This window comes from Nymphaea colorata, chromosome 4, assembly GCF_008831285.2.
Source record: "Nymphaea colorata isolate Beijing-Zhang1983 chromosome 4, ASM883128v2, whole genome shotgun sequence".
Lineage (NCBI taxonomy): Eukaryota > Viridiplantae > Streptophyta > Magnoliopsida > Nymphaeales > Nymphaeaceae > Nymphaea > Nymphaea colorata.
In genome coordinates, this window is record NC_045141.1 from 21,662,578 (window position 1) to 21,690,449 (window position 27,872).

A 27,872-nucleotide genomic window follows, 5' to 3' on the forward strand; every position below is an offset into this window, starting at 1 on the left:
GAATGTTACCATTCTGCCGAATGCTAAAAGAACTGCAGATCGTTCTTTGGCATCTGAAAAGTAAAAATATATTTGTTACAAAGATGAGAATATTGCAAAACAATTGAGGGCCGCCGTTTTGTAATTAGGAACCAAGGAGGGGACTTTCTTCCTAACACAAAGCCTCTACCGTTGTGCATCGTCCTGCTGACGTTCCAAATGTTTCCAAATATTTCGAGACCTCCAAGGCGCTTGAATTGCGTCCGTCTCTTCATTTAAGAGTTCAACCGATCCACAATCCCCCTCTCCCTTCCTCTCCCTCTGCAAGAATTGACACCAACCGGCCATTTTTTAAATCTATAGCAGTCACAGGGCATCTCTCTGTTCTTGGGCAATTCCCTTATACATCATTTGACGCCAACGTTTTCCAATTCTATAGCAGTTGCCTAGGACCTTTCTTCTGCTTCAGCCGATCTCTGTTTCGTCATCGTCATCACCATCACTCCTCTCTCTTTCTCTCTAGGATGGAAGACAGGTACGAGCCCCTGAAGGATCTGGGGGCGGGCCATTTTGGGGTGGCGAGGCTTGTGAGGGACAAGAAGACTAAGGAACTTGTTGCTGTAAAATACATAGAGAGGGGAGACAAGGTTGGTATTTGTCAGAACCAAACAGAATAGTTTCCTCTATCGGTTTTTTGGCTTTTGAGATGACGTTCGGTTTCTTTCGTCTGGTGGTCTTTTTTATTCTCCAAATTAGATTTCTCTTTGTTGTTGCCTTCTATGGAATTGGATATTTTCAGAGGAAAGCTTTTTTTTTTTTTTTTTTTTAAATTTATTTTGTCGTTTGCTCTCCGCGGTGATTTTTCTCTCTTTCTCTGGGAAGAACGTTACTGGTTTCGTCGTTTTTTCTCTTCCTGTTTCCTTTGATCTAAGTTTTTGTTTTGGCATCTGAATAATTTAATTCTTTGAAATTTAATGGTTACGTATGACCTAGATCATTACAAACTGTTTTTCACGCATGAGAAAAACATATACATAACTTGGTTGCTATTTGCTGCTATACGATCATAATTTTCCAAATTCGTCATCTTTATGGTTAACCTTCATCTCTTCTCGTTCTTGGCTTGTAATCATTTTAAGTTGAAAGAAAAAAAATTTCTGTCTCTTCTCATTTTACAGTTCTTGCATGATTTTCTGTTATTTGTTTTTTACAAGAAAAATATGTTGTTTCTCAAAATGGTACTGCATGTTTCTTATCTTTTGACTGTACAAGTAGCCACCTGGCCATCATTTCAACCTAATGGAATCTAAAATTTTGCTTGGTTCGGCGTTTTGATATAATTTTAATTGGTTAACGAGTGTTTCGTTTATCTGTTTTCTCATTCTTGTCTTCCAGATTGATGAGAATGTGCAGAGGGAGATCATCAACCACAGATCATTGAGGCATCCAAACATTATCAGGTTCAAGGAGGTAAAAAAATTCCTTTCATCAAGTTCACGTGAATGTGTAGAAATACATGTTTAGTTAAAGACTCGAAACGTTTTTACCCATTGAAGCTTCAGGCATCAACAAGATCTTTCTCCGTCACTCACTGTCATAGGCTGCTTGCTCTTGTAAAAAGACTTAGATTGGTCTAGCTTTAACATGTCCTTTTTTTATCAGTTGTGGCCATGGTCAGTCTCTGTTCTGGAATTTTTTTTGTAAGACTGGTATTGATGTTTCGATTGCATCCACAATGTCACTTTGGCAACTCTGTCAATTTGTATTGCTCGGGCAAAATGAGGCCAAATCTTATTGAATTCTACAGTTTAGCTACATTTAATCAACGTCCATTGAAATGGCCTATGGAAAAAAATGGTTTCACGTTAGGCTTTCTCCAAGCCCTCAGAATTTTATTGCATCTTGATGCACAGTGCGTCTTGTCAGGGAATTTGTTCTGCAATATATGGTTCCGAAACATTGTTTGAAACTAATTACCCAGTCAGGCATTTGTCTGGTACCTGATCTAGTAGATTATATTGTAATTTTTGGAGCCACAATCACAGAAGTGTTTCCTCAGGTAGGTACCTTGTTCCGCTGGAATCAAGTAAATTGTCATACATGTTTGGTGGTTTCAGAAATTTCCTTCAAGAACCACGATTATTCTTGTATGCTCCAGTGACGGTCTTTCTATTTATTTACTGTCAATGTGTGTTTCCTGGAGGGAAAAGGGAAACAGGTTATGGAAACAACAAAAATGCAGTAAGAAAAGACATGATTTGTTGTCATTCAAATTGGAGTAGTTTTACTGGATTTATGTCTTCCAATCTGAAGCAATTCCTTTGATATAGACCTAGAGGAAGAATCCCCAAACCCAAAGTTAAAAAATTTCCATCTAATTAGTCACTGATTTATAAAGCATCTTATCTTTTTGCTGGTTCCTTTATAACTCCTTGTGAATTGAAATTTCTGAATTTGTCATTTTAAGAAAATGGGACATGACACTTTGAATCCCCATATGGATATGCATGTACAGTAAATTTTACAGAAAGAATATCAGAGACTCTTTTTCCAGATTGTTAAGTTGGATTTTTTCTAAAATATGTATTTGGAAATTGGTGAAATGCGATTGACCAGGTGATTTAGCTCTAAATTCAATAATGAGAGTCAGCCCAAGGAGAGACTCATGTTGACAATGACCCAGAAGTTTAGGGAAGGCAGAACACATCCATCAGAATTTTCAAACTAGGAAGTAGGTAATTTTTAACTTTCAATAAATACCCTAGTCTTATGCATTTTAGCGACTATTTTATGTAAATGATTTAGTAAGTAGTGGGAAGTGATGCTTTTGTTCCTGTTGGTGAAAGCATTCTCTTACAACTTCCGACCATGACCTTGTTATTTTTTGCTACTCCCACCTTTTTTCTGAAATTTTCCAAGTTTCTAACTAGGCTGAAATCTCTGAACTTCTTATTGGAGAATTTGATAATGCTCATTTTTCTTTCTCCTTTCATTTGTGCCTCTTTACATTTTGCTTGAAGAGATACAAGGTCCTGACACGGACTGATTTACTGTAAGTTATGCTATTTTACTTGAGCAACTTTTAATCATGTGGGGAGAAAATGCTGATACACATATGCACAGGTAACACTAACTCCAACTCATTTAGCCATTGTGATGGAATATGCTGCTGGAGGCGAGCTTTTTGAAAGGATACGCAGTGCTGGTAGATTCAGTGAGGATGAGGTCCTAGTGCACTGATAATGCCCTTTAATCATGTGGTTTTGTCTTTCTTTTCTCAAATGATCTGTTATTGGCTTATTAAGGATGTCCCATTCTCCATTCTTCTGTCAAACAGGCAAGGTACTTCTTTCAACAGCTCATATCTGGAGTCAGCTACTGTCATTCAATGGTATATATACAAAAAACCTCTTCCACTCACTTTTGTAGTTTAGCAGTATCTTATGCAGTTTTTGTTTGGTATTGATGGGGGATATTGTCAATAGACCTACAAATATTTGTTTGCATGGCAGGAAATTTGTCACAGGGACCTAAAACTCGAAAACGCTCTTCTGGATGGGAGTGCAGCACCTCGTCTTAAAATTTGTGATTTTGGTTACTCAAAAGTAATTTCCCTCTTTTGACCATCTGTTTTCAGCGTTCTTTAATTTGTTTAAAAGCCATTTCTTTTGCTGGTTTGTAGTCTTTGTTATTGCATTCCAAACCAAAATCAACAGTGGGAACACCAGCATACATTGCACCAGAGGTTCTATCTCGAAAGGAATACGATGGAAAGGTACAATCTTCATCCATCAAAATACTACATAAACAAGAACATGCACATGCAAACATACGCAAATGGAGGCATATATGCAAGTGATTGCACTTCAGCTTGTAATTTTTATTCTGCCTAGATTAAAAACTGAAGTCACTTGGAATTTGGAAATCCGTGGAACAAAAATCAGCTTTCTCATTTTCAGAGAAGCTGAATTGGTGTAAAACTCCATTAGTTTCTTGGAGTTCCATTATCTACGTAATAATACCTGTCATATTGGCCATTAGTGAGTGGCAAAACTACATTAAGTTCCATGATGGTTGTCTTGATTGAGGACCGATGCTACCATTTGAGCTTGCAGATTGCTGATGTTTGGTCTTGTGGAGTAACACTCTATGTGATGCTAGTTGGGGCATACCCTTTTGAGGACCCAGAGGATCCAAGGAATTTCCGTAAAACCATTGGGGTTAGTTCCTTATCTTCTTTGCAGACCCACTTGTTAGACAGAGAACGTGGATCAGTTCATGTAGTTGTGACTAATTCACTGGCATTGTCTTGACAGAGAATAATGAATGTGCAATACTCAATTCCAGATTATGTCCGTATATCTGCAGATTGCAGACAGATTCTTTCCCGAATATTTGTTGCTGATCCATCAAAGGTAAATTTTCCTATTATACCTGTTATTTTGACCCAACTGGCTTCAAATTTTCTGTGATTTGCATCCACAGAGGATCACAATTCAAGAGATAAAGAATGACCATTGGTTTTTAAAGAGCTTGCCAAGAGAATTGGTTGAAGGAGAGGAGAAAAACTTTGTCGATAATCTTAATAATCCTCAGCAGAGCATTGAAGAAATAATGAAAATCGTAGAAGAAGCTAAATCTGTTGTTCAAAGTGCTAAGTTTCCTACTGGGATAGATGTGGATCCTGATGATCTTGAGCTTGATGAAGATTTTGGAAACAGTGGAGATTATGCTGGTGCCATCTGAATGAGATGACAGTTGTCATAGATGAACAGAAACGAGTTGCAAGAGGGATTGTAAACTAGAAATGGGGTTTACAGCTGAATGGGTTGGCTTTGAATTCATGCTGTTTTACTGGGTTCTGGATGAGATCAGTTAGGATGTTGGTATGTCCTCTTCTGGTTTCATATCTGTCATGTACATCGCACTGTCCGATACATGTGCATTAACTTCTGTAAACCTCACAGTTGACTGATCTTTTATGTACTTTTAAGCATGCACGTTTGCTTGTGTCAGGAATCCCAAAATTTGTTATCAGATAACCATTTATATGGAAGGAGAAATGTTCGTGTTTCTCAAATCTTGTTAGCACACGAAACTTGTGAGTTATCTACAGTCACTACTATTTTACTAGATCAATAAATGTTGTTAGTTTTCACGTTTCCTTTACATCGTAAGATCCTATGAACATGTCAAATTTTATTTACCAAACAGCTTTAACCATCGTGAATTTTGAGGTAGTAGCGTATGGGCATGTAGAAGAATCTCTTATGAAATCGTTGTTAAGACGGACTTTATAGTCGACTTCAATGAGGCTTGAGGTTTGGCCGCCCGACGTCTGTTCTAGCATATAACACTTGATATGATGCTGAAAAAGCTAAGTAGGGATCCCATGTTCCATTTTCTCTATCCGAAGGCTAAGCAGACAATGGTAACAAGGCATTTGATAATAAAAACATTGTATTCTTGAAATAGGTGTTCTTAAAATGTCATATTGTTAATCCCGATAAATATATAAGATCTGAGTAAAGACATAAAATTTTCCTGAACTCAACGACATTTTGCTGACGATACTCTGCAGTTATTCTTAAATTTTGTCACTAGGCACGTAGGTGGTGGCGAAGCATTATGGGCCTCCGAACATAGTCTCGTTTAAGAGGGTAGATGATCTCCTGCAGGTAAGCAGCGGGTTTAGGACAGAAGCCATAAAGTCCGGCCCAAGATGTCTCGAAATAACTGGAGCTATTACTGTACCCATATAAATGCATGAGCATTTAATATAACGTGGAGTGTTGGAGTCTTGGACAGGAGATAATAAATGTCACCTGGGTTAAAGGCAAATATGGAATGTTCCATCAGTTCGGTACGTGATGGCCACCCATCATCGTACTTCTTGGTATGAACATGGTATGCATCGACATGGACAGGTTAACGTTCCCTGTTATAAAATCGTATCGGCCATCTCAGCTGCGTATCGCTCGGAACATTAAGGAACCGAAACGTCATCCTCTGAATCCTGGCCCCATGTATGAATAAAACTTATTCACTGTATGAACTTTTTGATATGAAAAAAATAATCTGACAATAGTTGGTATTGCTGATATGTGCCGAAGCTGAAATACCGTATCGGTTGGGCTTATGCAATTGGAGCCAAATTCGTTTGTAGTAGATCGACATTCATTGGAAAACTAGTTTTGATAGACGTGTCTTTATGAAAATTTTGCATAAGTCCACCTAAATCCTAACATACTCGCAGACAACCAGCTCGGTATAATTAAGACTAGCTGGTTAACGCTTATGATTAATTCTGAAACAACAGTTTCCGTTTTCTACCATCTAGTTAACTGGGGTTTGGAATGAGTTAATAAGAGACGATGGCGGCCACCATCATTGCTATCCGTTTGTTTATTTTTAATATATAATCGTTCTAAGGTGCAAATGTATATTCTACTTCACTTTAACCATTTCCACTGGGCAGCTCCCGTTCAATGACTACTCCATTAACACAAGCAGTTATCAAAGGTCCTAACGTCGATCGATCGCTTGTAAATATGTTAAATGCCAAGCATATGTTATGTAAATCCACCCAAATTAGCTAGGCCCCCTGATTAGCCGATCCACCCAAGTGGGACATTTTTTTTTCTTGGAGCATGGAATCAAATGCCCGTCTCCGAAACTCCTTTTTCTGACAATCTGAATTTACTTTGTTTGTTGGCGTTCCCCACTCTTCAGTTGGTGGTGGTTTAGGTAAACATAGGAAAATCTTGCAAATTCGTCCTTTATTCCCCCATGCACGGTAAACCGCCCTGCATCTTGGTGAGGTTGGGCAATCCCAGATTTCCGGAAACTCAAGTTGTTCCCTAGAATCATGGTTCTGGTTTGATTCCTGAGATATACAGTAAGGAGCAAAAACGTTGGTTAAGATGGGCAGAAGGCACCATGATAATGACGGCAGTAAGCGTTTGGGCTTCCCGGTCTTCCTTTTGATCTCCTTGGCTGCGTTTTCCCTGGTTTACATTTCATTGTCCACTCTGAGACCCCTGTCATCCTCGCAATTCGCAGACGAACGCGAGGCGGTCGGAGGATCGGAGGCCGGAGGCGATGAGTATGGGTCTGGGTGCTGCAAGGGGATCGAGAATTTGGAGTTATGGGGTCCTGCTGTGAAGTGGGGAACCGATTTTAGGCTCAATCGCTCGGAGCAGTGCTGTTCGGCGTGCAAGGATATGTGCAGCGGAGACGGGCCTTGTTTGTGCAACTCTTGGGTGTTCTGTGGACATAAGGAGAAATGCGGGGATAGGTTTGGGGAGGTAAGATTTTCTGTTGGTTTCTGTTGTTCTGATTATAATCTGTGGAGTTTTCCGATTATTTGCGTCACGTGTTTGGAAACCAGTCTAAGAAGCTTAGGCATGATTGGTAAAATTTAAGCCTGTTGCCAAACTTCGCGACTTATAAACTGGAAAAGGTTTCGAGTTTTTTTTTTTTTTTGTTCTTCTAGTTCTGCATGTTTGATCTTTCTTGTGCCCGACGTTATAATTTGCACAGGATGAGATTTTCAAATGACTTTCATGGTTTACTGATGTTGACTACTTCTTGTAGAGTGATGTTGACGTCAGATACGTGATTTACCATTGAAAACTTGTAGTCGGGAATATATCCTGCTCATGTGAGGGGCATACCTGTTCGAAGCCTTCGCGTGCCACTCGGTCTATTTAACTTGCAGGCTTACCTTGTTTACGATTCTTGTTCCTTGGTATTGTCTTCGTCTGAAAGTGATAGGGAGCAAGGTCATCCCTCAACATGAGCCCGCTTAAAGGACAAATTGTCATTAACAGTGTCCAATTAAGTATGGGTCTCCGTCTCCACATCATTGTACACTGCATTTATGAAGCCTCTGGTTTAGGCATCAAGCAAGTTTTGACTGAGCAAAATGAAGTTTGTTGGAAGAACAAAAAGACATGAAGACATGGGCATGCATGGAAAAATGTAGGTTGAAGTGTTGAGTAAGAGGAAACTGTTAATGCATAGACAAGCAATCGGTTCACTATTTTTTTATGATGAAAATCACCAATGGAGGCCACAGTCACACAGAAGTTCAAGGAGAGTAATAACCAACAAGATCCTACAAGGATAGAGTTATATTGGTTAAAAATTATGAAACATGCAAAAATCTTTTAGCCTGAAATATCATGGAAATGCACAAGGACGCATGATGCAAGTAATTCAGTCAATAGCAGTTGTTTCCCTTCTCTCTGTCGTTCCACATTATCCCCTTTGATGCCGAAGCAATGTGGATTGTGGGAAGGATATTTCTAGAACAAGCCACGTGTTCGCTAAACGGCTGAAATTACACAATTTTGTGCATCATTAGGTGAGACGTGAAAGAGGGGTTCTGTCGGACACAACTTATCAATTGGCTGACCTGTTTTTCTTTTAATGAATGAAGCAATTCAAGGTAAAGGCTTTATTGGTGCGATCTCTCATTGCAAACAACTATAACACTATACATGCTCAGATTCCCTATATACATCTCCTAGTTTTGTAACAGAAAAAAACTTTTGTCTATGTGAACTTATTGCTTTCCTGATGGGAGAAACTGTTTGTAGCTTTTCTGCCCAGTTGGTGATTCATTTCATCTGAGATATTAGCCCAATAAAACATCATTTATTTTGTAAATCTCGTATTTTCTAACTCACATGAGTATGGGTAAGGTTCGGGGTACCGGTACGGATATACGGGTATGGAGACGGCAACTTCAGAAAATGTGGATCTAGGATAAGGCAAGATATATATATATATATATATATATATATATATATATATATATATATATATATATATATATATGTATGTATATATATATAAACAAGTGATATAAATAAAAACATTATATGTTAATGAACAATAACTTTAAAAACAGAATGAAAATTGAGTTGAAAAAAAATTAAATCAAACAAAATTACACAGTTTGGATAGGTTTTGGTGTAAAAAATACTCTAATGTGTCCAAGTACCCACTTTGGGTATGGGTACCACGACATAGGTTATTGAAATACCCATGTGACTTACTGCATTTTTTGTTTGTAAATGAACTAAATAACAATTTCCTATGTGTAATTGCATCGCTGGGCAATCTGTTATACAAAAATAAGATTGCAGTCTATGTTTGACCAATAATGCTATGGCCCCTAGTTTCCAGCACTTCATGAAACTAATGTACTGAAGTGCATTTTGTAAAGTAGCACACACAAAAAAAATTGTTCTTCTTACGATAAATTTATTTTAGCAAAACATATCTCATATGTCTGAGAAATTATAACTGTTAATTGATGCTTATTTCGTTTTTCTCCTTCTAGTGTTGGTTGAAGAAGCAGAATGATATACTGGATCCAGATAAGCAGTTGGCAGAACAAAAAGTTGTCTGGACTTCTGGGCTTATCTACGGGAAAGGAGAGGTATAGCTTCTCTCTGTGATCCAATTGTTCTCATGAACAGAGATAACATCAATAATATGGATTACAGAGTCCATCTCTTTGTAATTTAACTACAATTTTCTTTCCTTGAAAGCCAGTACTTCATTGAGTCAATCTCGATGAGGGTATTAAATCTAAGCATTGGTCTTATTTGTTGGGCCACATAAGTCAGGGTGACATTGGATCTCACTTAAGGGTGTGGCCCTTGCTCACTAAGTGACCCAGTTTTTAGAGAAGGCTTTTCCTCTACTAAATGGGAAAACACAAAGCACTCCATGTGAAAAGGAAGAAGAAAGCTTGGTGGTGGGTTCCACTCAATAAAACCTGGTTAGATGATGTCCAAGCTTACTCATTTTTTAGCATAACCATCTTAACTGTCTGGCTCTGATTTTCTAAAAATTGTTCTTAGAGAATTTGATAAGATGTAGCATTCGGGATGAAGAATAGCCTCAGAACATACCATTTTTTTAGAATAACAGTAAATTGCGTAATAGTGTCATGCATTTGTCATTCTCTACAATCAAACTAACACATGCTAGGATGTTTGGGTCAATTATCTCAGGCTGAATCATGGACTTCATAAGCTTGTTAACGAGTGTTGAAGTTAGAAATAGCAACACTGAAGAACTTTCAATTCATCATACAAGCTTGTCTTAGCGGCATCAAAGTTGTTAATAAAGCTTAGATGTAGTTGAATAGTAATCTGGATCACACTGTCAACTTTCCCTTTTTTTGCACCTTGTGCTCTCCCTTTTTTTTCATTTACTTCCCTTTCCAGTAACTGAGTAATGTACCTCATTCAAGTGAAATTTCTAAGACTTCTTGTATATTTTGTTTTAATGCATGTTCCGTTTGTGCTAAAATAGTATGTTTTTCAACACATATTTGGTTTTGATGCATCTCTCTCTCTCTCTCTCTCTCTTCTGCTTGAATATTAGTTGACTGCAGTACAAACTGCAATATGAATGCTGGCTAAATGTTTGCTATCCTACGTTGTATTAGTTATATTTGGTGTATGAGATGTTTCATCGATTTTTGTGAATATCATGTTGCAGAGAAGTCTTTTTTCTTCTGGCTTCTTTTCTTTCCCTTTTTACTCTCCGACATTACCGCATTAGTGTTAGAATGTTTCTTGTACATTTTTTTTTCTCCAGAAAACAAAAATAAATTCGTCTTCTCCACATTCATGAGTCTTGACTGGAAATGATTAGATGAGGTTATATAGAGTATGTGATTAAATATGAGCTGTCTGCAAGAGGATGTATGGATGGCTTTGCAGCAGCTGCATTTTGTGATTTTTGTGTTTAACTGGGAATGTTATACAATCTTCTCTTCATACTTCATAGGGTGTTTGCTTTAATGGTTCCCAGAGATTAATGTATTGTTCAGAATAGCTTGCAACCTGACATTTTATTTTTTCTTTTTCTGTAAGGGAATTGTCTATCTGGAGACTGAACATGGCAATCTTCATTTCAAAGTAAGTATTTAAAGGTTGAACCCTTTTGAAATATTAGCCCATTTCGTAGTATATGTTATTTGATATTTGATGCTCTGTTAGTTGTGGTTGGTGTTATTTGATTCATTATTCCTGTTCTGCATTATGTTTGCTTACTTTGGGATCTTACACTTGGGATGATTTCATTTTTTTTTATTTGTATATGCTTCTGAGAGACTGTTGCTTGTGGTGTAATCATTTTCCAGGACCACAGTTTTTAGTTGGATTCTTTTTTTCAGGCCCACACTTTCGTGATAATATCACCGTGATTAGTAAAGTCTTTTATATCCCAAATTCCCAATCTTAGTGCAGGCGCTACCATTTTAGAAGAGCAAAGGCAATATTTTCATCATACGATCCTTAATATGAGGGTTATTGGAAATTGGAAAAGCTAACCCTATGCCTGGTTTCAAAGAACTGAGGTTCCACTACATTGAGGATTTTTCTTCTTAAATCGAAGATGTCATGGGATTCGGGCCCCAGAAATAAGGGCACTTTTTATAATTGTTGGCAATGCCTTCGTTTTTTTCTTCATGATGTTGGTCGTAGTAATTCTAAAAGCTGTCAATCCAAGAAATTGGAGACAAACAGGCAGTGGGTCTGAGTTGTACTCATTTGTGTGATTGCCCAGGTTATATTTACCGCAAATTGGATTGATATATTAGATTTGTTGCCCATTCATTTAATTTAACCTATTGTATCTTCCTGATGTAGAAATCAATCTGATTTATCTGTTCTATAGATGCCTTACCTGAGCTTGAGCAAGTGGAGGTCACTTTCTAGTTTCTTCAACTTGACAATAGCCTCTTCACCCTGAGCTTGTGCAACCTTTTCTCAGTACATCAGAAGATTATACCTGATTGGTGACCATCTCATGTATCTTTTCATTAACCTCTCATTCATGAGGAGAGATGCTTTCTTGTGAATCAATGGTGTGCGACCAAGTATTCCTTCAAAGAATGAATCTCAATACTGTCATTTATGCAAGGCAGGGATTTTTTGAGTTAAGAGAAAATATTGAAGAATGGTTTGGCAAGACATCATCAATAACTTTGCGCAGGCCAACTGTGGGGGTTGTTCTAGTTATTTCCTTTTTTCCTTGAAATCATCAAGCTTGTGAAAATGATTTTCATCCCTTCAATGCCTTTTATTTCAAATATCTGTCTTAAATATATGTTACTTTGGCAAGGTTTGTGTGTATTATAATGTCACAGCTCATTGATTCACTTGCAAGGGGACATAGATACAAACTTTATGCCAGGATGTGGTCAATGTTGTGTAGCTTCCTAATATAAATAACACATGAAGGGTATGATATGGGAGTAAAAAATGGAATATCAGTTTCATATAGATTTCTAATCTACATCATGATCACATATATATTTTTACCTGGCTGCTGCACCTGCGTTGCACCCACATTTTCAGTTAGGTACTTACAAGTTACAACATTCATTTAGCATTTGGGATCAAAGTGTCTACTAGTGTTTACATTTTCAAATTGTGCAACATAACTGCAAAGCTTATTCGTTTACTCATTTCTTTTTTGATAAATTTTCTGCTTATCTTTAGGTTACTTTATGTAGTTAATGAAAATAAAATTTGCTACAGCTTTTCCCTGAATGTGCTCCACATTCTGTGTTGTACATCACTGAACTTCTCAAACTGCGTCATTGTGCTGGCTGCCGATTTCATCGTGCAGAAGGCAGAGGTGAATCATGGGATTCTGAAGGAAACCATATATCAGGGGTAAATATTTTATTTGCATTGCAATTTTGATTCCTTTATCGGTGGAAGCAGTTTCTTTTTCTTCTTGGTGGTGATATTTCCTCTCTGTTGATTCCATTAAGCTAGCTGGACAAATACACTTCCCTTGCTTTTTATCTGTGCTTTAATCTTTATGATGCATAATCTCTAAAAGTTTCAATGTATTTGCATGCACAAAATTTGTTCCCTCTTTCCAGGTATGCCATATATGAGAAATCCAAATAATGTCAAAACTTGTCACCCTATGTTGAAAATGTTAAGTGTAGGATAACCTGCATATCCCTTTGCATATTTCATGTCTTTATGTTATTCATATGAGGACCTATAAGGGTGCTAGGTCAAGCAAATGAGTTATCTTTCTACTGAAATTCTTTCTTCGGTGGATAGTGTAGTTAGGGTTAGATCCAAAAATGTAGAGATTGGGTTGAATGGGTGATCCGATTGCATCTTCACTTGTTAATATGGGGTTTTTCTTGTGGGTAAGGTCTTTTGTCACGATGAGTCATGAGTTATTGTGGTTCAAGGGCATGCCTTCATTAGTTCGTGTCACTCACTTGGCATTTGATTTGATTCTTTGAATGGATGTCCACAGATATGAAGATAAGGTGGGAGAAAGTTCCCTACAGCAAAATGTTAATTCTACACTTGATAGACCATTCTTGTGGCCATGTTATACCACCTATATGCACCCATCCTATTTGCATTAGATATTCTTAGATCCTGCTGATTGTGACAACCCAAACATCATATGTTTGCCAAATTAAGATGGCATTAAATGGATTTCAATGTTAACTGATGAATAATGTTACTTATTATGTCCTCCCTCAAGCCGTCAAGTTATATATGCTTTATGATCATAGTCCAATTGCTTTCTGAGAATAAATCCACTTTGTGTAGGTTATTTTTGTCATATATTTACAAATTTGGTGTTAGCAGGTATCTCTTTCTCTATGTGTATTTTTTCCTTTTTTGTTTCTTTTAAAATTTGAAAACCTATTTTCAATCTTTGTCATTATTTTTCGTAAGAAATTTATTTGAAAACTTAATTTCATAAATTTTCTGTATTCTTTATATATTTTCAAAGTGTTCAAATTTGCATGATTTTCTCAAAATTTTCATGAGAAAAAGCGAGTTTGCCAATAAGTACCTTAGAAAAACCTCACTCCTAATAAGTAACCAACAACACTATCTGTGACAATGCACCAGTTTTTCTGTTTGGTTCAGAATATTTCTGTATTGTTCTATAATGGCGTGTACATGACTTATGGATATGAAGGAGCTGTTTTTGGAGCTTTCAAGAATTCTTGTATATATATGCTCATACCTGGAGGATATAGAGTCAATTCCATTGTTCTCTTGAGGTTTTTGTCCTTCTTTTGCCTTCTATTTATCCTGCTCACACTTGTTCATGGTTCTTGTTTTCCTGATATTTTGCCTCATTTGTGTCGTACTGTGGATGATTTTTCTCTAGCTTGTGGTTCAAGATTATTGATCTTTGGATTATTACTGGGTCAGTTGAGGATCCGTATGATGGAGTACATTAATATCGATGAGAAATATTTCTGGTTTTCCAATGACAAGTAGTTTTTTTTGTTTTGTTTGTTCCAAAACAACCTGCGAGCAGTTTGGCCTTCCCGACCTTTTTATTGCCAAAAAATAAGATATTTACAAGAGCAAAAAATAAGCCCCCTGATTGGGCTGTTACATTCTCTTGTCTTCCTGTAGGGAGTTTCACCCCCAATTGAGTTCTAATCGTTCTTTAACACACCCATCGCCTTGAGGCATCATCAAAAGGCAGGCTGCTTCAGGCACTGGAGCTCCTCCAAAAATCATTACAGCAATTCCTCTTGCATCATCTGACCACCAATCGCTCCATCGAGCATCTCCCCAATCCTCCCACCAGTACTTCTGTTCCAGGCTGTATTGTTCATCTGCACCACCACGAGGGAAAGGCTCAAGTTTTGTCAAGAAAACCTCTAGGCATTTCTCTAGCACTTGTCCCTCATCATTCCGACAGTCCATACCCCACACCACAATTCCATACTGAATTACCCCAAGCAGGTTTCTGATCAAACCCACCATGATCGACTTACCCTGGTTACGGCATCCTACCATGCATAGGTTAGTGATGCTGGCATCTATCTTCCTCCACGGTCCCCATCGGACCCCTGTCACCGGCCAAGCTTCGATGATCCTCCTTCTCCTGCGATCCCATTGCTCAACTGTCTGCCTCGGAACCTCCCCATCTTCATGTCTGGCCATGTTGCATAGCTTCCAGAGGAACCAAATAGACAGGTGCTGGTTGTATTACCATTTATTTGTTTTCCTTGTGTTCTGATTTTTCTTTTCTGATAATCCTTCGTATTTTATCTTTGTGCTATGGTTTCAGGCTGTATTTTTCTCAACCTTATTGAACGTTCTTGCACTTCATCATCTTGTTATGTACTTTTTTTTCATGTTGTTTTTGCAGAGAACTTTTGGACCCCCTTTTGCATTGATTCAAGGAACACTTGAAACTGAGGGTGTGCCATTCGGCCGAATACCTAAAGAATCTTGCCCAAGTATAAAAAGAGGTTCAGTTGCATGGATTGGTTCAGGACCTGAGTTCTTCATCAGCCTAGCAAATCATGATGAGTGGAGGAAAGATTACACTGTTTTTGGTGCTGTGTTGCCTGAAGACATGAGGATTGCTGAGAAAATTGCCCAGCTTCCGACAAAACAAGATATATGGAGTAACATCCAAGTTTCAGTTTTGAAGAATCCAGTCAGCTTGAAAGTCAAAAGACTTGCCAGCAGCCAGTGATCTACATGTGAAAACCAGCTTAGAACTCAAAAGGAATGGTTTTTGGTTACTGCTAGTAGCTGAGTTCTTCAGTGCCAAGAAAGTATAGCTTCCATTGCTTTTCTTCCATCTCAACTCAGTGCAAAGGGTGCAAACAGACCATCTGCATTCCTTCCTTCGCTTGGTTATGGAACAGAACCAAATGCAAACTCAGATAGCCTACCTTATCTTGTAGATTTACCATCATGGGCTGTAGATGGAGTTGTTTGTAGCTTCACCAAAGAACTTCATATCTTAGATCTTTTTTGTCAGGTAGCAAAACCAATCAAAAAGTTTGTTCAAATCAAAGTCAAACTCTCTTGGCATTGATTGCCTGAGTTCTGTGAGCCAAGAAAAATCCATAATTTGCTCTGTACATGAACAGTTGGTTCATGTTGGTTACCGACTAAATTGATGTTTACTTACTCAGCCAATATCACCACTGTGCCTTGGTGCCCTTCTCTTGCTCTTCTGTATCATCTGGGAATCAAATTCTTATGCTCGAAGTTGATGAAGAATTGTAAAGCTTATAGTAATCTGGTGTAAGTTCTTTTTTTTTTTTTTTTAAAAAAAAAGAACAATTCTGAGCTTCACAGTATCAGCCAAGTCATAACCTTTTGACTCCCTATCTGGCTAACTGGAGCCCCTTTTACTGGTGAGGAATGTGAGGGGTGATTGTGATCTACAAGCCTGCAGTTCTTTTAGCGAATCTCCATCTGAGAAAAATCACCAGACCTGTAATATCGTCTCCACCTGTTGAGAACAAGAACGTTTTGTGTGTGTTTATTGAATTAATATCATTTCAGTCCCTTTTCGCTGTGACAGGAATCAAATATTTCCTCCTTGGAAGAAATATAAAGCCTTACCAGTTTGGTTCCAATGCAAGCTTATTATGTATAGGTATCCCCTTGCTTCGTACTTGAAGTTATAATTGATCAAATTTACCATACGGATGTGATCTGCATAGTTTAACAAGTCTCAGCCCTTGGTTAGCTGGAATCAGGCATTTATACGAGATTCTTGTGACATAAGAAATACCTAAGGCCATGAACAGATAAAAAATTGTAGTCTAGAAGACCATGATTTATATACATAAAATTTACTCAAAAGTCAATAATTATATTTAACAAATAAATCATGCAGATCAAATCGAAAAAACCATGGCCATCAAAATCATACGATAAAATTTGATCTCAGCGTTCGGTTTATGATGCAAAGTCATAATTTACCATCACAAGATTCGGTTATGAAGTAAAGTCTCGTGACAACGAGGCTGGCAGCCAAGGCAGCATTATACTGACGAGACACTCTGCACCGTGTTTAACTGGGGGAAGTACAGATTGGATGAGCTCTCGGTTATCGGGCATTCTTCCTCCCATTCAAACGCAACCTATTGAAAAGACATTTTTGTAAAACGGACAAGTGGGGGCCGCTTAGCAAATTTAGAATAAAGAAAGGAGTTTTGTGAAATATAAAATTTTTGAATGGCGGGAACTAAAATAAGTTTACTTCCGCCAAAGTTACATTAAAAGACTCCAAGAATCTCAATAGTAACAGAAACGCCCTTACCGCCAAAATCCGAGAGCCCCCAGTCCGTGCGATCTCCCTCCATTTTGGAGCCCTAGAGAGAAGACAAGGAGGAAGAAGGAGAAGAAAGGCGAGGGGACTGTTGCGGCGGGAAGAGGAGAATGCTTCAATTCCACGAGCACATTGTATCGGAGCTCTTGGAGGACGAAAATGGAGGACTCGTCATCCTCGCTTCTGGCCTCGGTCTCCACAAGATCGTCTCCTCCCTCCTCCTCCTCCATTCGCCCTCTCAGGGATCCGTCTTCGTCCTCTCCGCGTCTGACTCGCAAAAGTCAGCCATCAAGAACGAACTCATCCTCAATTCTCCTAGCCCCAACTTCGCCGAGATCGCGTTCGATTCTTCCTCGCAGCACCGTCAGGAACTTTACTCCGAGGGCGGGATCTTCTTCATCACTACTAGAGTTCTCATCGTCGATATGCTAAATTCTAGGGTTCCGATGTCGAGGGTCGCCGGAATCGTTATCCTCAACGCGCACAAACTCACCGAGACCTGTACTGAAGCGTTCATTGTTAGGGTCTACAGGTCGTTCAATCGCGCCGGTTATGTTAGAGCTTTCTCTGATAAACCGCAGGCTATGGTGTCTGGGTTCGCAAAAACCGAGAGAATCATGAAGGCACTGTTTATCAGGAGGCTGTTCCTATGGCCCAGGTTTCAGGTTTTCGTTTCCGATGATCTGGAGAGAAATCCGCCTGAGGTTATCGATTTTAGGATTCCTCTTTCAGGCCATATGAAGGGGATCCAGACGGCCTTGCTCGAGGTGATGGATGCCTGCTTGAAGGAATTGAAGAAGACGAACAAGGTGGATGTGGATGATCTGACAGTCGAGAATGGTCTGTTCAAGTCGTTTGATGAGATTGTGCGGTCACAGCTGGATCCTATTTGGCACGTCATTAGCAAGAAAACTAAGCAGCTCGTTTACGATCTCCAAAGCCTGAGGAGATTGGCGGATTATCTTGTCCGGTATGATTCTGTTGCTTTCCTGAGGTATCTAGACACTCTTAGAGTTTCGGAAGGAATTCGTTCGGTCTGGATGTTTGCAGCATCAAGCCAGAAAATTTTTGAACTGGCCAAGAAAAGCGTCTATCGGTTGGCGAAGGGGAGCGAAGGTGATTTGGCAGTGGTTGCTGCGAGCCGGGTAAGGGGTCGTCTTGGCAAGAGTAGAATAGAAGAAGGATCAGAAGCAGATGGGAGAAATGGTAATCTCAATTTTGAGACTCTTCTTCGTTTTTGTCCCTTTCTCCCGATACTATTCTTGACATGCATCACAATAGGCGATGACTGAAATTTGCAAAATATATATTGATGTTGATTTGCTTGTTCAGTTCATAATCTCACTTTTAAAATTCGTGATTGCTTTCTTGATGTGTATCATGGATTCGGTTCTATTTGAAATATCGGCCGGCTAATGTTCGCTACTTTATTGTTGTTACATGCTTATTCTAATTTCCCAGTTGATGAAGCAGCTACATCAGATGAGCAAGGAAAGCGTTCAGCAGCGAGATCTGGGGTAGTGTTAGAAGCTGTTCTGGAGGAGCCCCCAAAATGGAAAGTGTTACGTGTGAGTGAGTGAGTGCCCTTTGCCTAATCCAATTACGTGTTTGCTGTTTCCAATGCTTTTCTTTTTGTTTCTCTTGTGATTTTTGTTTCTTTTTTTTTTTTTTTTTACTATTTGACACACGTGTTCACGGCACAAAGTGGTGTTGATAAATTGCATCAAAAACTTCTTCTCTGTTATAACTGGTTCTCAGAGTTTGTAATCTACGGCAATTTTTTTCTCTGGTTGTTTCATCATATTCAGGTCATTCCAGACCTTCCCAGTATATGAAGAGCTTAAGAAACAAAAAATTCTTAGAGATCTAGTTAGCACTTTTTGATTTTTTTTTATTTGATAGCTACAAGAAATGATTAAGCAATATGCGGAGGCATATTTCCCTCAAATCGCCAATGAATGGAAACAGCAAACTTGTGTGTGTAATCTTTCCTATTGCCCTCACCATGTGTAAGTGGCTTAGAAATTTGTTAACAACCTCACTTTCGAAAAAAGGAAAAAGAGTCCATATGTCGTTCCTGCTTAAACTCTCTATCCTTGTTAAAGGCTTAAAGCTTAGCTGATGCTTTCTGGTGCCTTGACTTACTCTGGGGCAATCTCTGATAGATGGCATATGGAATTTGGGAGTTTGCCTTTTCCATCTTAGGTGGGGCCTTCAGTCCTAGATGTGAATGTACCACCCTTTGTAGTTTGTACTCTTCTCAAGAGAGTGCTACTAGAAGGGCTCTTTTAAATGAGTAAAATATGGATTAAAAGAACCGAACAGTGTAGGTTAAATGGAACTATCCAAAATGGTTTTCAGTGGCTAGGGATGAATACTGTGGTTCTGTTGCAGTCTTTTCACAAGCCGCAGCTTGCAGTTTTGTCAAGGTTATGAATGACACAAGCATGTGGCAAGACCTATTATGCTAACCTTTACTTGAATAGTTCAAATGTAATGGTAGTTTCCTAAAATATATATACATGTAGTGTATGTAATATAGTTGTATACCCAGTCGTACCCCCTTCTGTTTTTTTTTCTATTTTTTGTCTTCAAGTTGCTGTGTCATGCCTTCCTACCTGCAACAATACCTGTATCCCTACCTATGTGACTTAGTCCTCAACTTATTAATGGTTGTGTTGGTAGTTTTATTGATTATTTTCTTTCGCGGATCTAATAATCAGCTCTTGCATGGCTGCAGAATTTCATTTTCCTCTAATTTTAGCATTTCTGTTTTCTTTTCTCCATGTGTTGTGCATTTCATGTTTCTATCTCTGAATTTGTTGAAACCAATATTGTCTAAGATCTTAAAAACACGCCTGCAGCATTTTTCTGAGATGAATTTTCTTTGATACATGGATATTACTGTGGGTGTTGGCAAAATTTATGTTATGTTATCAATGGGAGTATGCGATGTTTAAAAAATGGAGTACCACTGTTAACTTCAAACTTTTCGACCCGAAAGGTTAAGTACATAACTTAGTGGCTTATCACTTTTTTTTTTGGTACGTGCCCTTCGATCAATCCACACTGTGTCCATCTATTCAAGTAAGTGCTTTTGTTGGCAGGGAGTGCTTGAAGAAATAGAAAACAAAATGAAAAATCAAGCGCTTTCAGGCAAAGGAGAATGTACATCTGAAGAACTTGATCATGGAGCAATTCTGGTAGCCTGTAAGGATGAACGATCTTGCATGCAGCTACAGGATTGCATGGCAAAGGGGGCTCGGCAGGTACCAGACATGTGCTTAAGGACGTTTGCTTTGTGAGATATAATCAGGCCTTTTCTTCTAGAGTATAGTCTGATTGCTTGTTTGATTGTGACTTGCCTATCATTAGGTTGCCTTCTAGAATGGTGAACCTCATGATGTATGCATAACTCATACTGGAACTACACATAGTTTTACATTGCATGCACTGTAAAATTATGGATATTGGATGCCATATGCAACCAAAAAAACCAGTTATTGTAACATATGTACTTCCATCAGGTTTACGTTTGCATGCAGATGGTGCTCTCCATATAAAGTATGCTCTGAGCTTTTTGAATTCTGGTGTGACGTGGGGAAAAAAAAAACTGCTGGCTGTCTTGTTGTAGGACCTGGTCGTTTGCCTTTTTTTTTTCTCAAATGTTTTCATGAGTTTCGGTGAGGTACAATGCAATACCATGAAGGGATATAGACACCTGCCAAGGTGCTTTCTCAAATTTGCTTCCAAATCTGAGTTCCTGGTTTGTGTAAGGTTTGGCTTTTATGATCTATGGATTGCTCAAGTGTTGTTAAATCTAACTGGCAACTGTTGTTATCTTATAGATTGCTGCTGTGAGAAACTGTCAAAGGCTCGACATTTTTTCGATGAATTGTTAAAACCTTAAAATTGTTGAATGCAAGGGTCAGTTAGAAACTTAGACTTTAGGCTGTTTGTCTCTGACTCCATCTATCATTGATCTGCGAAGGGAATTGCTTTTGCATGGATTATCTTCTTCATCTACGAATCAGTTTCATGCTATGGATAGGAGTTCTAACTTTTTTCAGATTTGTAGGTCATGAATGAAGAGTGGGAGAAGTATTTAGTAGGAAGGATAGAGTTGCATGGATTAAGAACACAAAGCAACAAAAAAAGGAAGAAAGAACTGGCAGGGTTTGGCATATTAAATGGGACGGTCCCAGCAGGGCCAGTGGAAACTACTGAAACTGGCAACATGTATCTGTTAGAGCATAATGTTCTTTTAGCAGCAGCGGCTGATGTGGGGAAGCGAATCAAGCAAGGAACTGTTGTAAACAATGCTTTACTGCCTGAAGCAAGTAAGGCTGGGCATGGGCAAGGAAGAGGAAAAGGAGCCTGTGTAAAGGCAAAGTGGACCAAATTTCCAAGTGTTAAAAGTAACAAAGAAAAACATTCTGAGATTTCTGAGTTAGAAAAAGAAAAAGTTGAACATAAAGATTATCTGGCTGATGTTTCAGAGTCTGAAAGCAATAAAAAAGAAAAGTGTGATATTGCGGACGTAGAGAGAGTTCTGGCAAACCCTGAAACATGCAGCTGCTCTGAGACGCAGACTGTTGAGAAATGGATCCATGATGTAAATTCAAATGGAAGTGGAAGCAACTGTTCAACACCTGTGGTCCATTTCTATGCACTGGAGAGTGATCAACATATACTGGATGTTCTGAGGCCTTCTGTTATTATATGCTACCATCCAGACATGACATTTGTCAGGGAAATTGAAGTCTATAAAGCAGAGTACCCTTCAAAGAAGTTGCAAGTTTATTTTCTGTTCTACGATGATTCAACAGAGGTGCAAAAATTTGAGGCTAGTATACGGAGAGAAAATGGAGCATTTGAATCTCTTATTAGGCAGAAATCTTTGATGATGTTCCCTGTTGATCAGGTAGCACCATCACCTCTCTCTTTCTGAAGTTGTTTGCAAAGCAGTGGGTTACCAAAATCACTTCTTTTCTATTTAAGTCATGCACATTTGATGCTTTCTCAGGATGGACGATGTCTTGGATTGACTATCCTTAGTGAACCACAGTCTTTGGATTCTCGGAATGCCTTGACTAGAAAGGCAGGTGGTAGAAAGCTGCCAGAAAAACAAATGCAGGTAACTGGTGTCGGCTGAAAAGTGTTTCAATCTTAAGAAATTTGATTGTAAATTTATGGAGGCGTTTTTATTTGTAGGTCATAGTGGACATGCGAGAATTCATGAGCAGCCTCCCCAATGTTCTCCATCAGAAAGGCATGAAGATTGTGCCTATCACTCTGGAGGTAGGGGATTATGTACTTTCACCTCTAATGTGCGTTGAAAGAAAGAGCATATCTGACCTTTTTTCAAGCTTCATATCTGGTCGCCTCTACAATCAAGTGGAAACAATGGTCCGTTACTACCGGATACCTGTGCTGCTTATTGAGTTTTCTCAGGATAAAAGCTTCTCTTTTCAGGTATATGCTTCTGTCTTCTTGGCCATTATCTGGTGAATGCCTGTAGTTTCTTATTTGAAGAATATTCATGTGCACTTTCTTCAAGAGTGCTTTTGTGATGATGTTTATGATTTCCAGCTAAGGCTGAATGAGGATCTGCCCTTACGTCACATTAGTGCAGGATGAGGGTTTGGGTGCAGTTTCTGGGATATATATATATATATATATATATATATATATATATATATATATATATATATATATATATATATATATAACTAAAAATAAGATTGTTCATAAATAATAAAACTTGTAATTAACAATGAACAAATTATATTTTGAGCAATGATTCAATGAAAAAAATTAATTTATTTGTTGCCACACTTGAGATCCACCCGCACTCGCACCCAAGTTGTGTCGACTTGGGTGGGGTGACCTTTTTGAAGTGTTCATGTTAGTTGGATCTGCCGATGCTTTTCCACATGCTTGCACTGCTAAGTGCTTATGTCAAACTTGTTGGCTTTCCATTTCCTGGGCGTGTTATGTGGTGAAACTAAACAGGAACTGACTTAATTCCTGTTAGTGTAAAAATGTGAGTAGTTGGAGTTGGGGCCCTTGCCAAATCGTTTCTACACCTTGTTATTAAAATGTCTGCTTTTATTGCTGCTATAAGTTTTGCATTAGAGAGAATTTTGCCCTAACTAGTGGAATTTTGGTCCAAGTGATCTCTTTTTTTCTTCCTCTTAGGTAATGTGAACTTGTTTGAGCGTAATAGTTCCATACATGCTGATGTTTTAGGGGAAAAATTATGCAAAACGCGAGCCCTTAAGTGAACAGTTTTGTTTATCACGGAATCAATCCCATTTAAGCTTGTTCTGACAAGCAAGTAGAATGCTTATGTGTGCAGGCGATGTGTTTCCTTCCATGGCTAATTAATAAATGTGAACGATAATGAAGGGGCAAATGTAGGGTTTACCAGATTCTTTTGTGGTTCTCATAATGTTACATGACTTAGGTGCTCCATCTATGTCCATATATCAAGTCTTACGTTTTTAACTTCTTATTCATTTGTTTGTTGTTTCCTTGTGAGTTGTGTGTCTTGTGACTAGTACGGAAAAGGTTTCTGATCTTGTTTGATATAGTTAGTGCTGTTGTGCTTAGTTTGCTGAAAGGTAAATTCACGCTAAATATATGAATGGTACCTTTGAGATGCATGAGAAACCACAGAGTATTTTTGTAAATTTATTTTCCAATGTGTTTTCTTTTTTTTAATTTTTTTTCAATCTCATTTTTTGTTTGATATGCTTTTGCTTATGCAGTCGGCAAGTGATATTGGTGAAGACGTTGTGCCCACAAGCATAATTTCTAAGCTTTCTTTACTGGTCCTGCATTTCCCTCGCCTTCGTCTTGTTTGGTCCCGCAGCTTGCACGCAACTGCTGAAGTTTTTGCTTCCCTCAAGGCTAACCAAGATGAACCCGATGAAGCTGCTGCCATGCGGGTAGGCATCCCTTCTGATGAAGGCATAATCCAAGATGACGTGAGGTAAGCTGCAAATAAACAGCACTCAATGAAAAAAGTTCTGAGAAATATAAGCTGCATAAATAATTTGTGCCTCTGATCCGTTGGGCACCAGATGCTTCCAGATGCTTTTTAACATATACTCTTCATGGATGTCAATGTCCTTTATATTTAGATAGATGGAAAATTGATGAAAAAATCTCATTTGCACTAAGCTTTTCAGCTGCATGATACTGTAGTTTAATTCCATTGGAGGACTTCCAAATAAGTTCCTTCCCGTCCTCTATACCCTCGGTGGTAACAGGCATATGCAAGGGTGCAGTCTCCTGTCTGCTTGTTCAAAGTCCATTTTGCTCATGGGGTTGCCTTTGGCAGTTGGGTCTGCCTTCCTAGTGAGGTTGATACTAAGAAAAAATTTTCCTGCTTTTTCCTTTTTTATGCTTATATACTTTACTATGTAAGCTTCTTTCCTAGCCTATCTTGGACGCGTTATGCTTCTACTCGAGCAAAGTTTGTCTTCTGTGGACGAGATCATTGCTGGAATGGGCTATAGAGGATTCTTTGATGGGATCCTGAAGATCTTTCTGAGAAGCTTGTTCAGGAAAAAAAGGAACAGAAAAAAGGAAGTTCCTAGTTATCGTTTTGTCAAGCACAGTTTGCACTTTGCTCCAGCAAAACGCATTCTTCTCCATAACCATTAGAAAGCCTATTAAGTTCCTAGACTTCTTGTCTTCTCCCTCCTGTTACCACTTTGGTATTTTCCTGTTCTCTAGCCATGCCTTATCTGACTTTTTTCCTTTTGATGTATTATCTGCACAGCCTTTTCTCTCATGTGAATGTAACAAAAGATTTATCAAGTAATCACCTCATATAAAACACCTGCCACCCGGTGATGGCCGATTGAAATCAAACCAGTGGCAAACCAATTTGATTCATTGGGCGACACATGGATGTTACATGTACACATACTTTTCATTTTTTTTTATTTTTAAAATTATTTTTTTATTTTAATTATTTCTACATATTTTATTTATGTAATTGTTCAACAAATGACCTTTTTTTTTGCCCATTCACAACCGGTTCATCTGAATCACTGTATCGGCAATTTGGCCGATTCAGTTCAACTGCTAATTTTTATTCCACTGCAAGACAGGAGTGGACTGGTATGCAATATTTGGAACGCGCGTGGATTTACTGGACCATCTGCAGAACATTGACTCTTTATTGCTTCATTTTCTTTCCCATTATGGTGCTGACAACTGACATCTTCGATCGTTTCTTTTGCATGTATAATACTGAAGTGCTCTACGCTTGCCATGTACATTAGATTCAATAGCTTTTTTCTGCTGCATATTTTGCTGTGCATGTGGACATGTTTTTCTATAATGGTCACATGATGAAGTGGCAGTACACGTCCATCTGATTTGGGTTATGTTGTTTGTTGCTGCTCCAGAGCCGAAAATTACAACACATCTGCCGTGGAGTTCCTAAGAAGTCTCCCAGGCGTCACTGATTCTAATTATAGGAAAATCATGGACGGATGCAAGAGCCTGGCTGATCTTGCCATTCTTCCCGTGGAGGAGCTTGCCGAGCTCATGGGTGGTCAAAGGGCAGCTCACACACTAAGGGATTTTCTAGATGCCAAATTCCCAACGTTGTTGTAATTATCAGAAGTACTATTTATATTGCTGAAGCATCAGGTAGCTTCCTCGACATCTCATTGTCAGTGTCTGTAAAAGCAGTCTGTGAGTTACCGCACGGTAGTGAGTTGGTGCTACGTTCGAACCGTTTCTTCTGGAGAGAGAGAGAGAGTTGCTTCTGCCATCAGAGAGAGGTGCTCCTGCCATCGCCCGTCGTTTTCAGGTAGGTGTATGGTACTGGATATGGCTGCTTTTAGTTTAGCCTTTCTTACAAAGTCAAGGTGATGAAATTCTTTCTAAAGCGAGCATTTCCTCTCCGCGTAATTTGCAGGAAAACTGTCAAACGCAATGACTGAAACGATATACGGCGTCATATATAATCCTTGTGTAGACCTCCATAACTTTTTAACTATTGGTAAGAATTCGTTCATTAAACAACCTACACATGCTTAATCAATGCCAACATCTGTCTAGAGCCTGCGTGAGTATATATCATAAGCCCATTCTTGACATGATATTTAAAGTTCAACCAAGTGACATTGGTGATCTGATGGTCACTTCAGAAGTCGTTTGGCTGTAAGAATATTAACATGTTTCATGTACTTGCTCTAAGATTCATAAAAACATTATGATACAATGTTTAATGAATTTATCTCCGCCTACCTCTGAAAAGATACATGGAACTGTATGTTTTTGTTCTCATTATCGAACAGCCCTTAATCATGCTTCTGTTTTTTTTTTGGGTGACAAACTTTTTAATGAGGCAGACGAGGCCGTATATGTGAGACAGAATTGACCTAGTTTTTCAATGGCATTAGAGAAAAACCCGGGCCACTTGGGTGTGTCTCCTAGACTTCAAGTACACACTATGATTTGGCTTCCAAAAGGAGGTGATCTATAATTTTAAGATTATATTATGCTTTGGCTTCCGAAAGGGGTTGACTGTCTCCTATCTGTCGTGCCCTTCCCTTCTATGTTGACCCCCATTTTTTTCCTACTCATTATCTAACTTTACACCTTTGAACTTCAGGGTCTAGAGTCTAACATACTGATTAACATGCGGCAAAATATGTCTTGCTTTATGTAATTCGTCCTTCAGTGTCCACTTGTATTTTGCATTGTATTATTTAATTCAGATATTTAGAAGACTATTGTTAATCTTCTATTACATTATAATAGCTATAACAAAGCTATTACTTGTTTTTCAGAAGGATGTAGGTCAAAGACACTCATATTTTAGGGTTATAACAAATTGTATAGATAAGGTTGTTGTATTTAAATGTACTGCAAAAAAAAAAAAAATCTTCGAACGAACTATTTTCCCTTTCCAAAGTGTAATCATACTTTCCAATGACTTTAGAATTTTTTGTTTTTCATGATAGGTCATATTGCAGACACTATTCCTTCTCAGCTTATGAAACATTAATTGTATTATAAAAAAACATGACTTAGAATTGATTTCGAGATCGCATTAAAGTCTAGTAATCTTTTGGGACCATTTGGATGACAGCGCAAAATGAAGGACGTCCAAGGAACGTGACGTTTCTCAACTTATTCACAAAAAATTGTATTTTGAGCATGTCCCTAAACATATAAATTATTTTTAATAAGTCATTAAAAATATTAACTTTCATAAAACTAAATTTTCTCATTCAAATGCCCGATAACCAGTCTTGATAATTTTGTAATTTGTGTGGGAGTGTTTTTTTTTTTTTTTTTTTTTTTTTTGTGTGAGTGGTTCATCTTCGCCGAAAGAGGCAACTGCTTTCCCATTGTACCCATCACTTTTACAGTTCATAAAGCTTGTGTCAAAACTTATTATTGTCCAAAGGATGAGTGCAAATGCAATAAGTTGTGGACGGGATTTAAACTCAACCCTTAATGTGAGGGAGTAAATTAATAAAGGGGCAAAACTACTATAAAAGAGAGGTTGCCTCATCTTACTACTACTGTTATTAGAGAATGATTCCTGTGTTATGTCTTAACAAACCTGTGTCCCCATAGTTTAAAGTCAAGGGGTTCATTTAAAAAAAAAAATTGAGACTCACGCCGGTTTTTAACTTCATATAGGCTTGTTACGTTTAGTCAATAAAAATATTTTAATCATTTTTAATCCATAAAACATGATCGCTATTATGAGCCGTAACGTTTTT

At 38.3% G+C, this 27,872-nt stretch overlaps 3 protein-coding genes across 5 annotated transcripts; all 3 read left to right on the plus strand.

Moving 5' to 3' along the window:
- The first annotated feature begins 92 nt into the window (after positions 1-92).
- On the plus strand, positions 93-5,030 carry LOC116253491 (serine/threonine-protein kinase SRK2A-like). The gene is made up of 9 exons (XM_031628321.2): positions 93-626; positions 1,375-1,449; positions 3,103-3,204; positions 3,317-3,370; positions 3,492-3,584; positions 3,662-3,754; positions 4,095-4,199; positions 4,296-4,394; positions 4,465-5,030. The coding sequence occupies exons 1-9, from the start codon at positions 504-506 to the stop codon at positions 4,723-4,725; spliced, it is 1,005 nt and encodes a 334-aa protein (XP_031484181.1). The 5' UTR covers positions 93-503; the 3' UTR covers positions 4,726-5,030.
- A 1,454-nt stretch (positions 5,031-6,484) lies between these two features.
- Positions 6,485-16,121, plus strand: LOC116253582 (uncharacterized). 2 transcript variants are annotated; one of them, XM_031628485.2, is made up of 6 exons: positions 6,487-6,933; positions 7,042-7,286; positions 9,332-9,430; positions 10,881-10,925; positions 12,552-12,689; positions 15,178-16,121. In XM_031628485.2, exons 1-6 carry the CDS (start codon positions 6,903-6,905, stop codon positions 15,508-15,510), a joined length of 891 nt encoding a protein of 296 aa, XP_031484345.1. In that variant the 5' UTR covers positions 6,487-6,902; the 3' UTR covers positions 15,511-16,121. The 2 variants fall into 2 exon arrangements, with proteins under 2 accessions (XP_031484344.1, XP_031484345.1); XM_031628484.2 differs by having other exon boundaries at positions 6,485-7,286.
- Positions 16,122-17,106: 985 nt separating this feature from the next.
- LOC116253395 (DNA repair endonuclease UVH1) lies at positions 17,107-25,799 on the plus strand. 2 transcript variants are annotated; one of them, XM_031628190.2, is made up of 8 exons: positions 17,107-18,312; positions 18,568-18,674; positions 20,214-20,375; positions 21,185-22,030; positions 22,133-22,243; positions 22,321-22,581; positions 23,880-24,103; positions 25,533-25,799. In XM_031628190.2, the coding sequence occupies exons 1-8, from the start codon at positions 17,217-17,219 to the stop codon at positions 25,741-25,743; spliced, it is 3,018 nt and encodes a 1,005-aa protein (XP_031484050.1). In that variant the 5' UTR covers positions 17,107-17,216; the 3' UTR covers positions 25,744-25,799. The 2 variants fall into 2 exon arrangements, with proteins under 2 accessions (XP_031484050.1, XP_031484051.1); XM_031628191.2 differs by having other exon boundaries at positions 18,580-18,674.
- Positions 25,800-27,872: the final 2,073 nt, after the last annotated feature.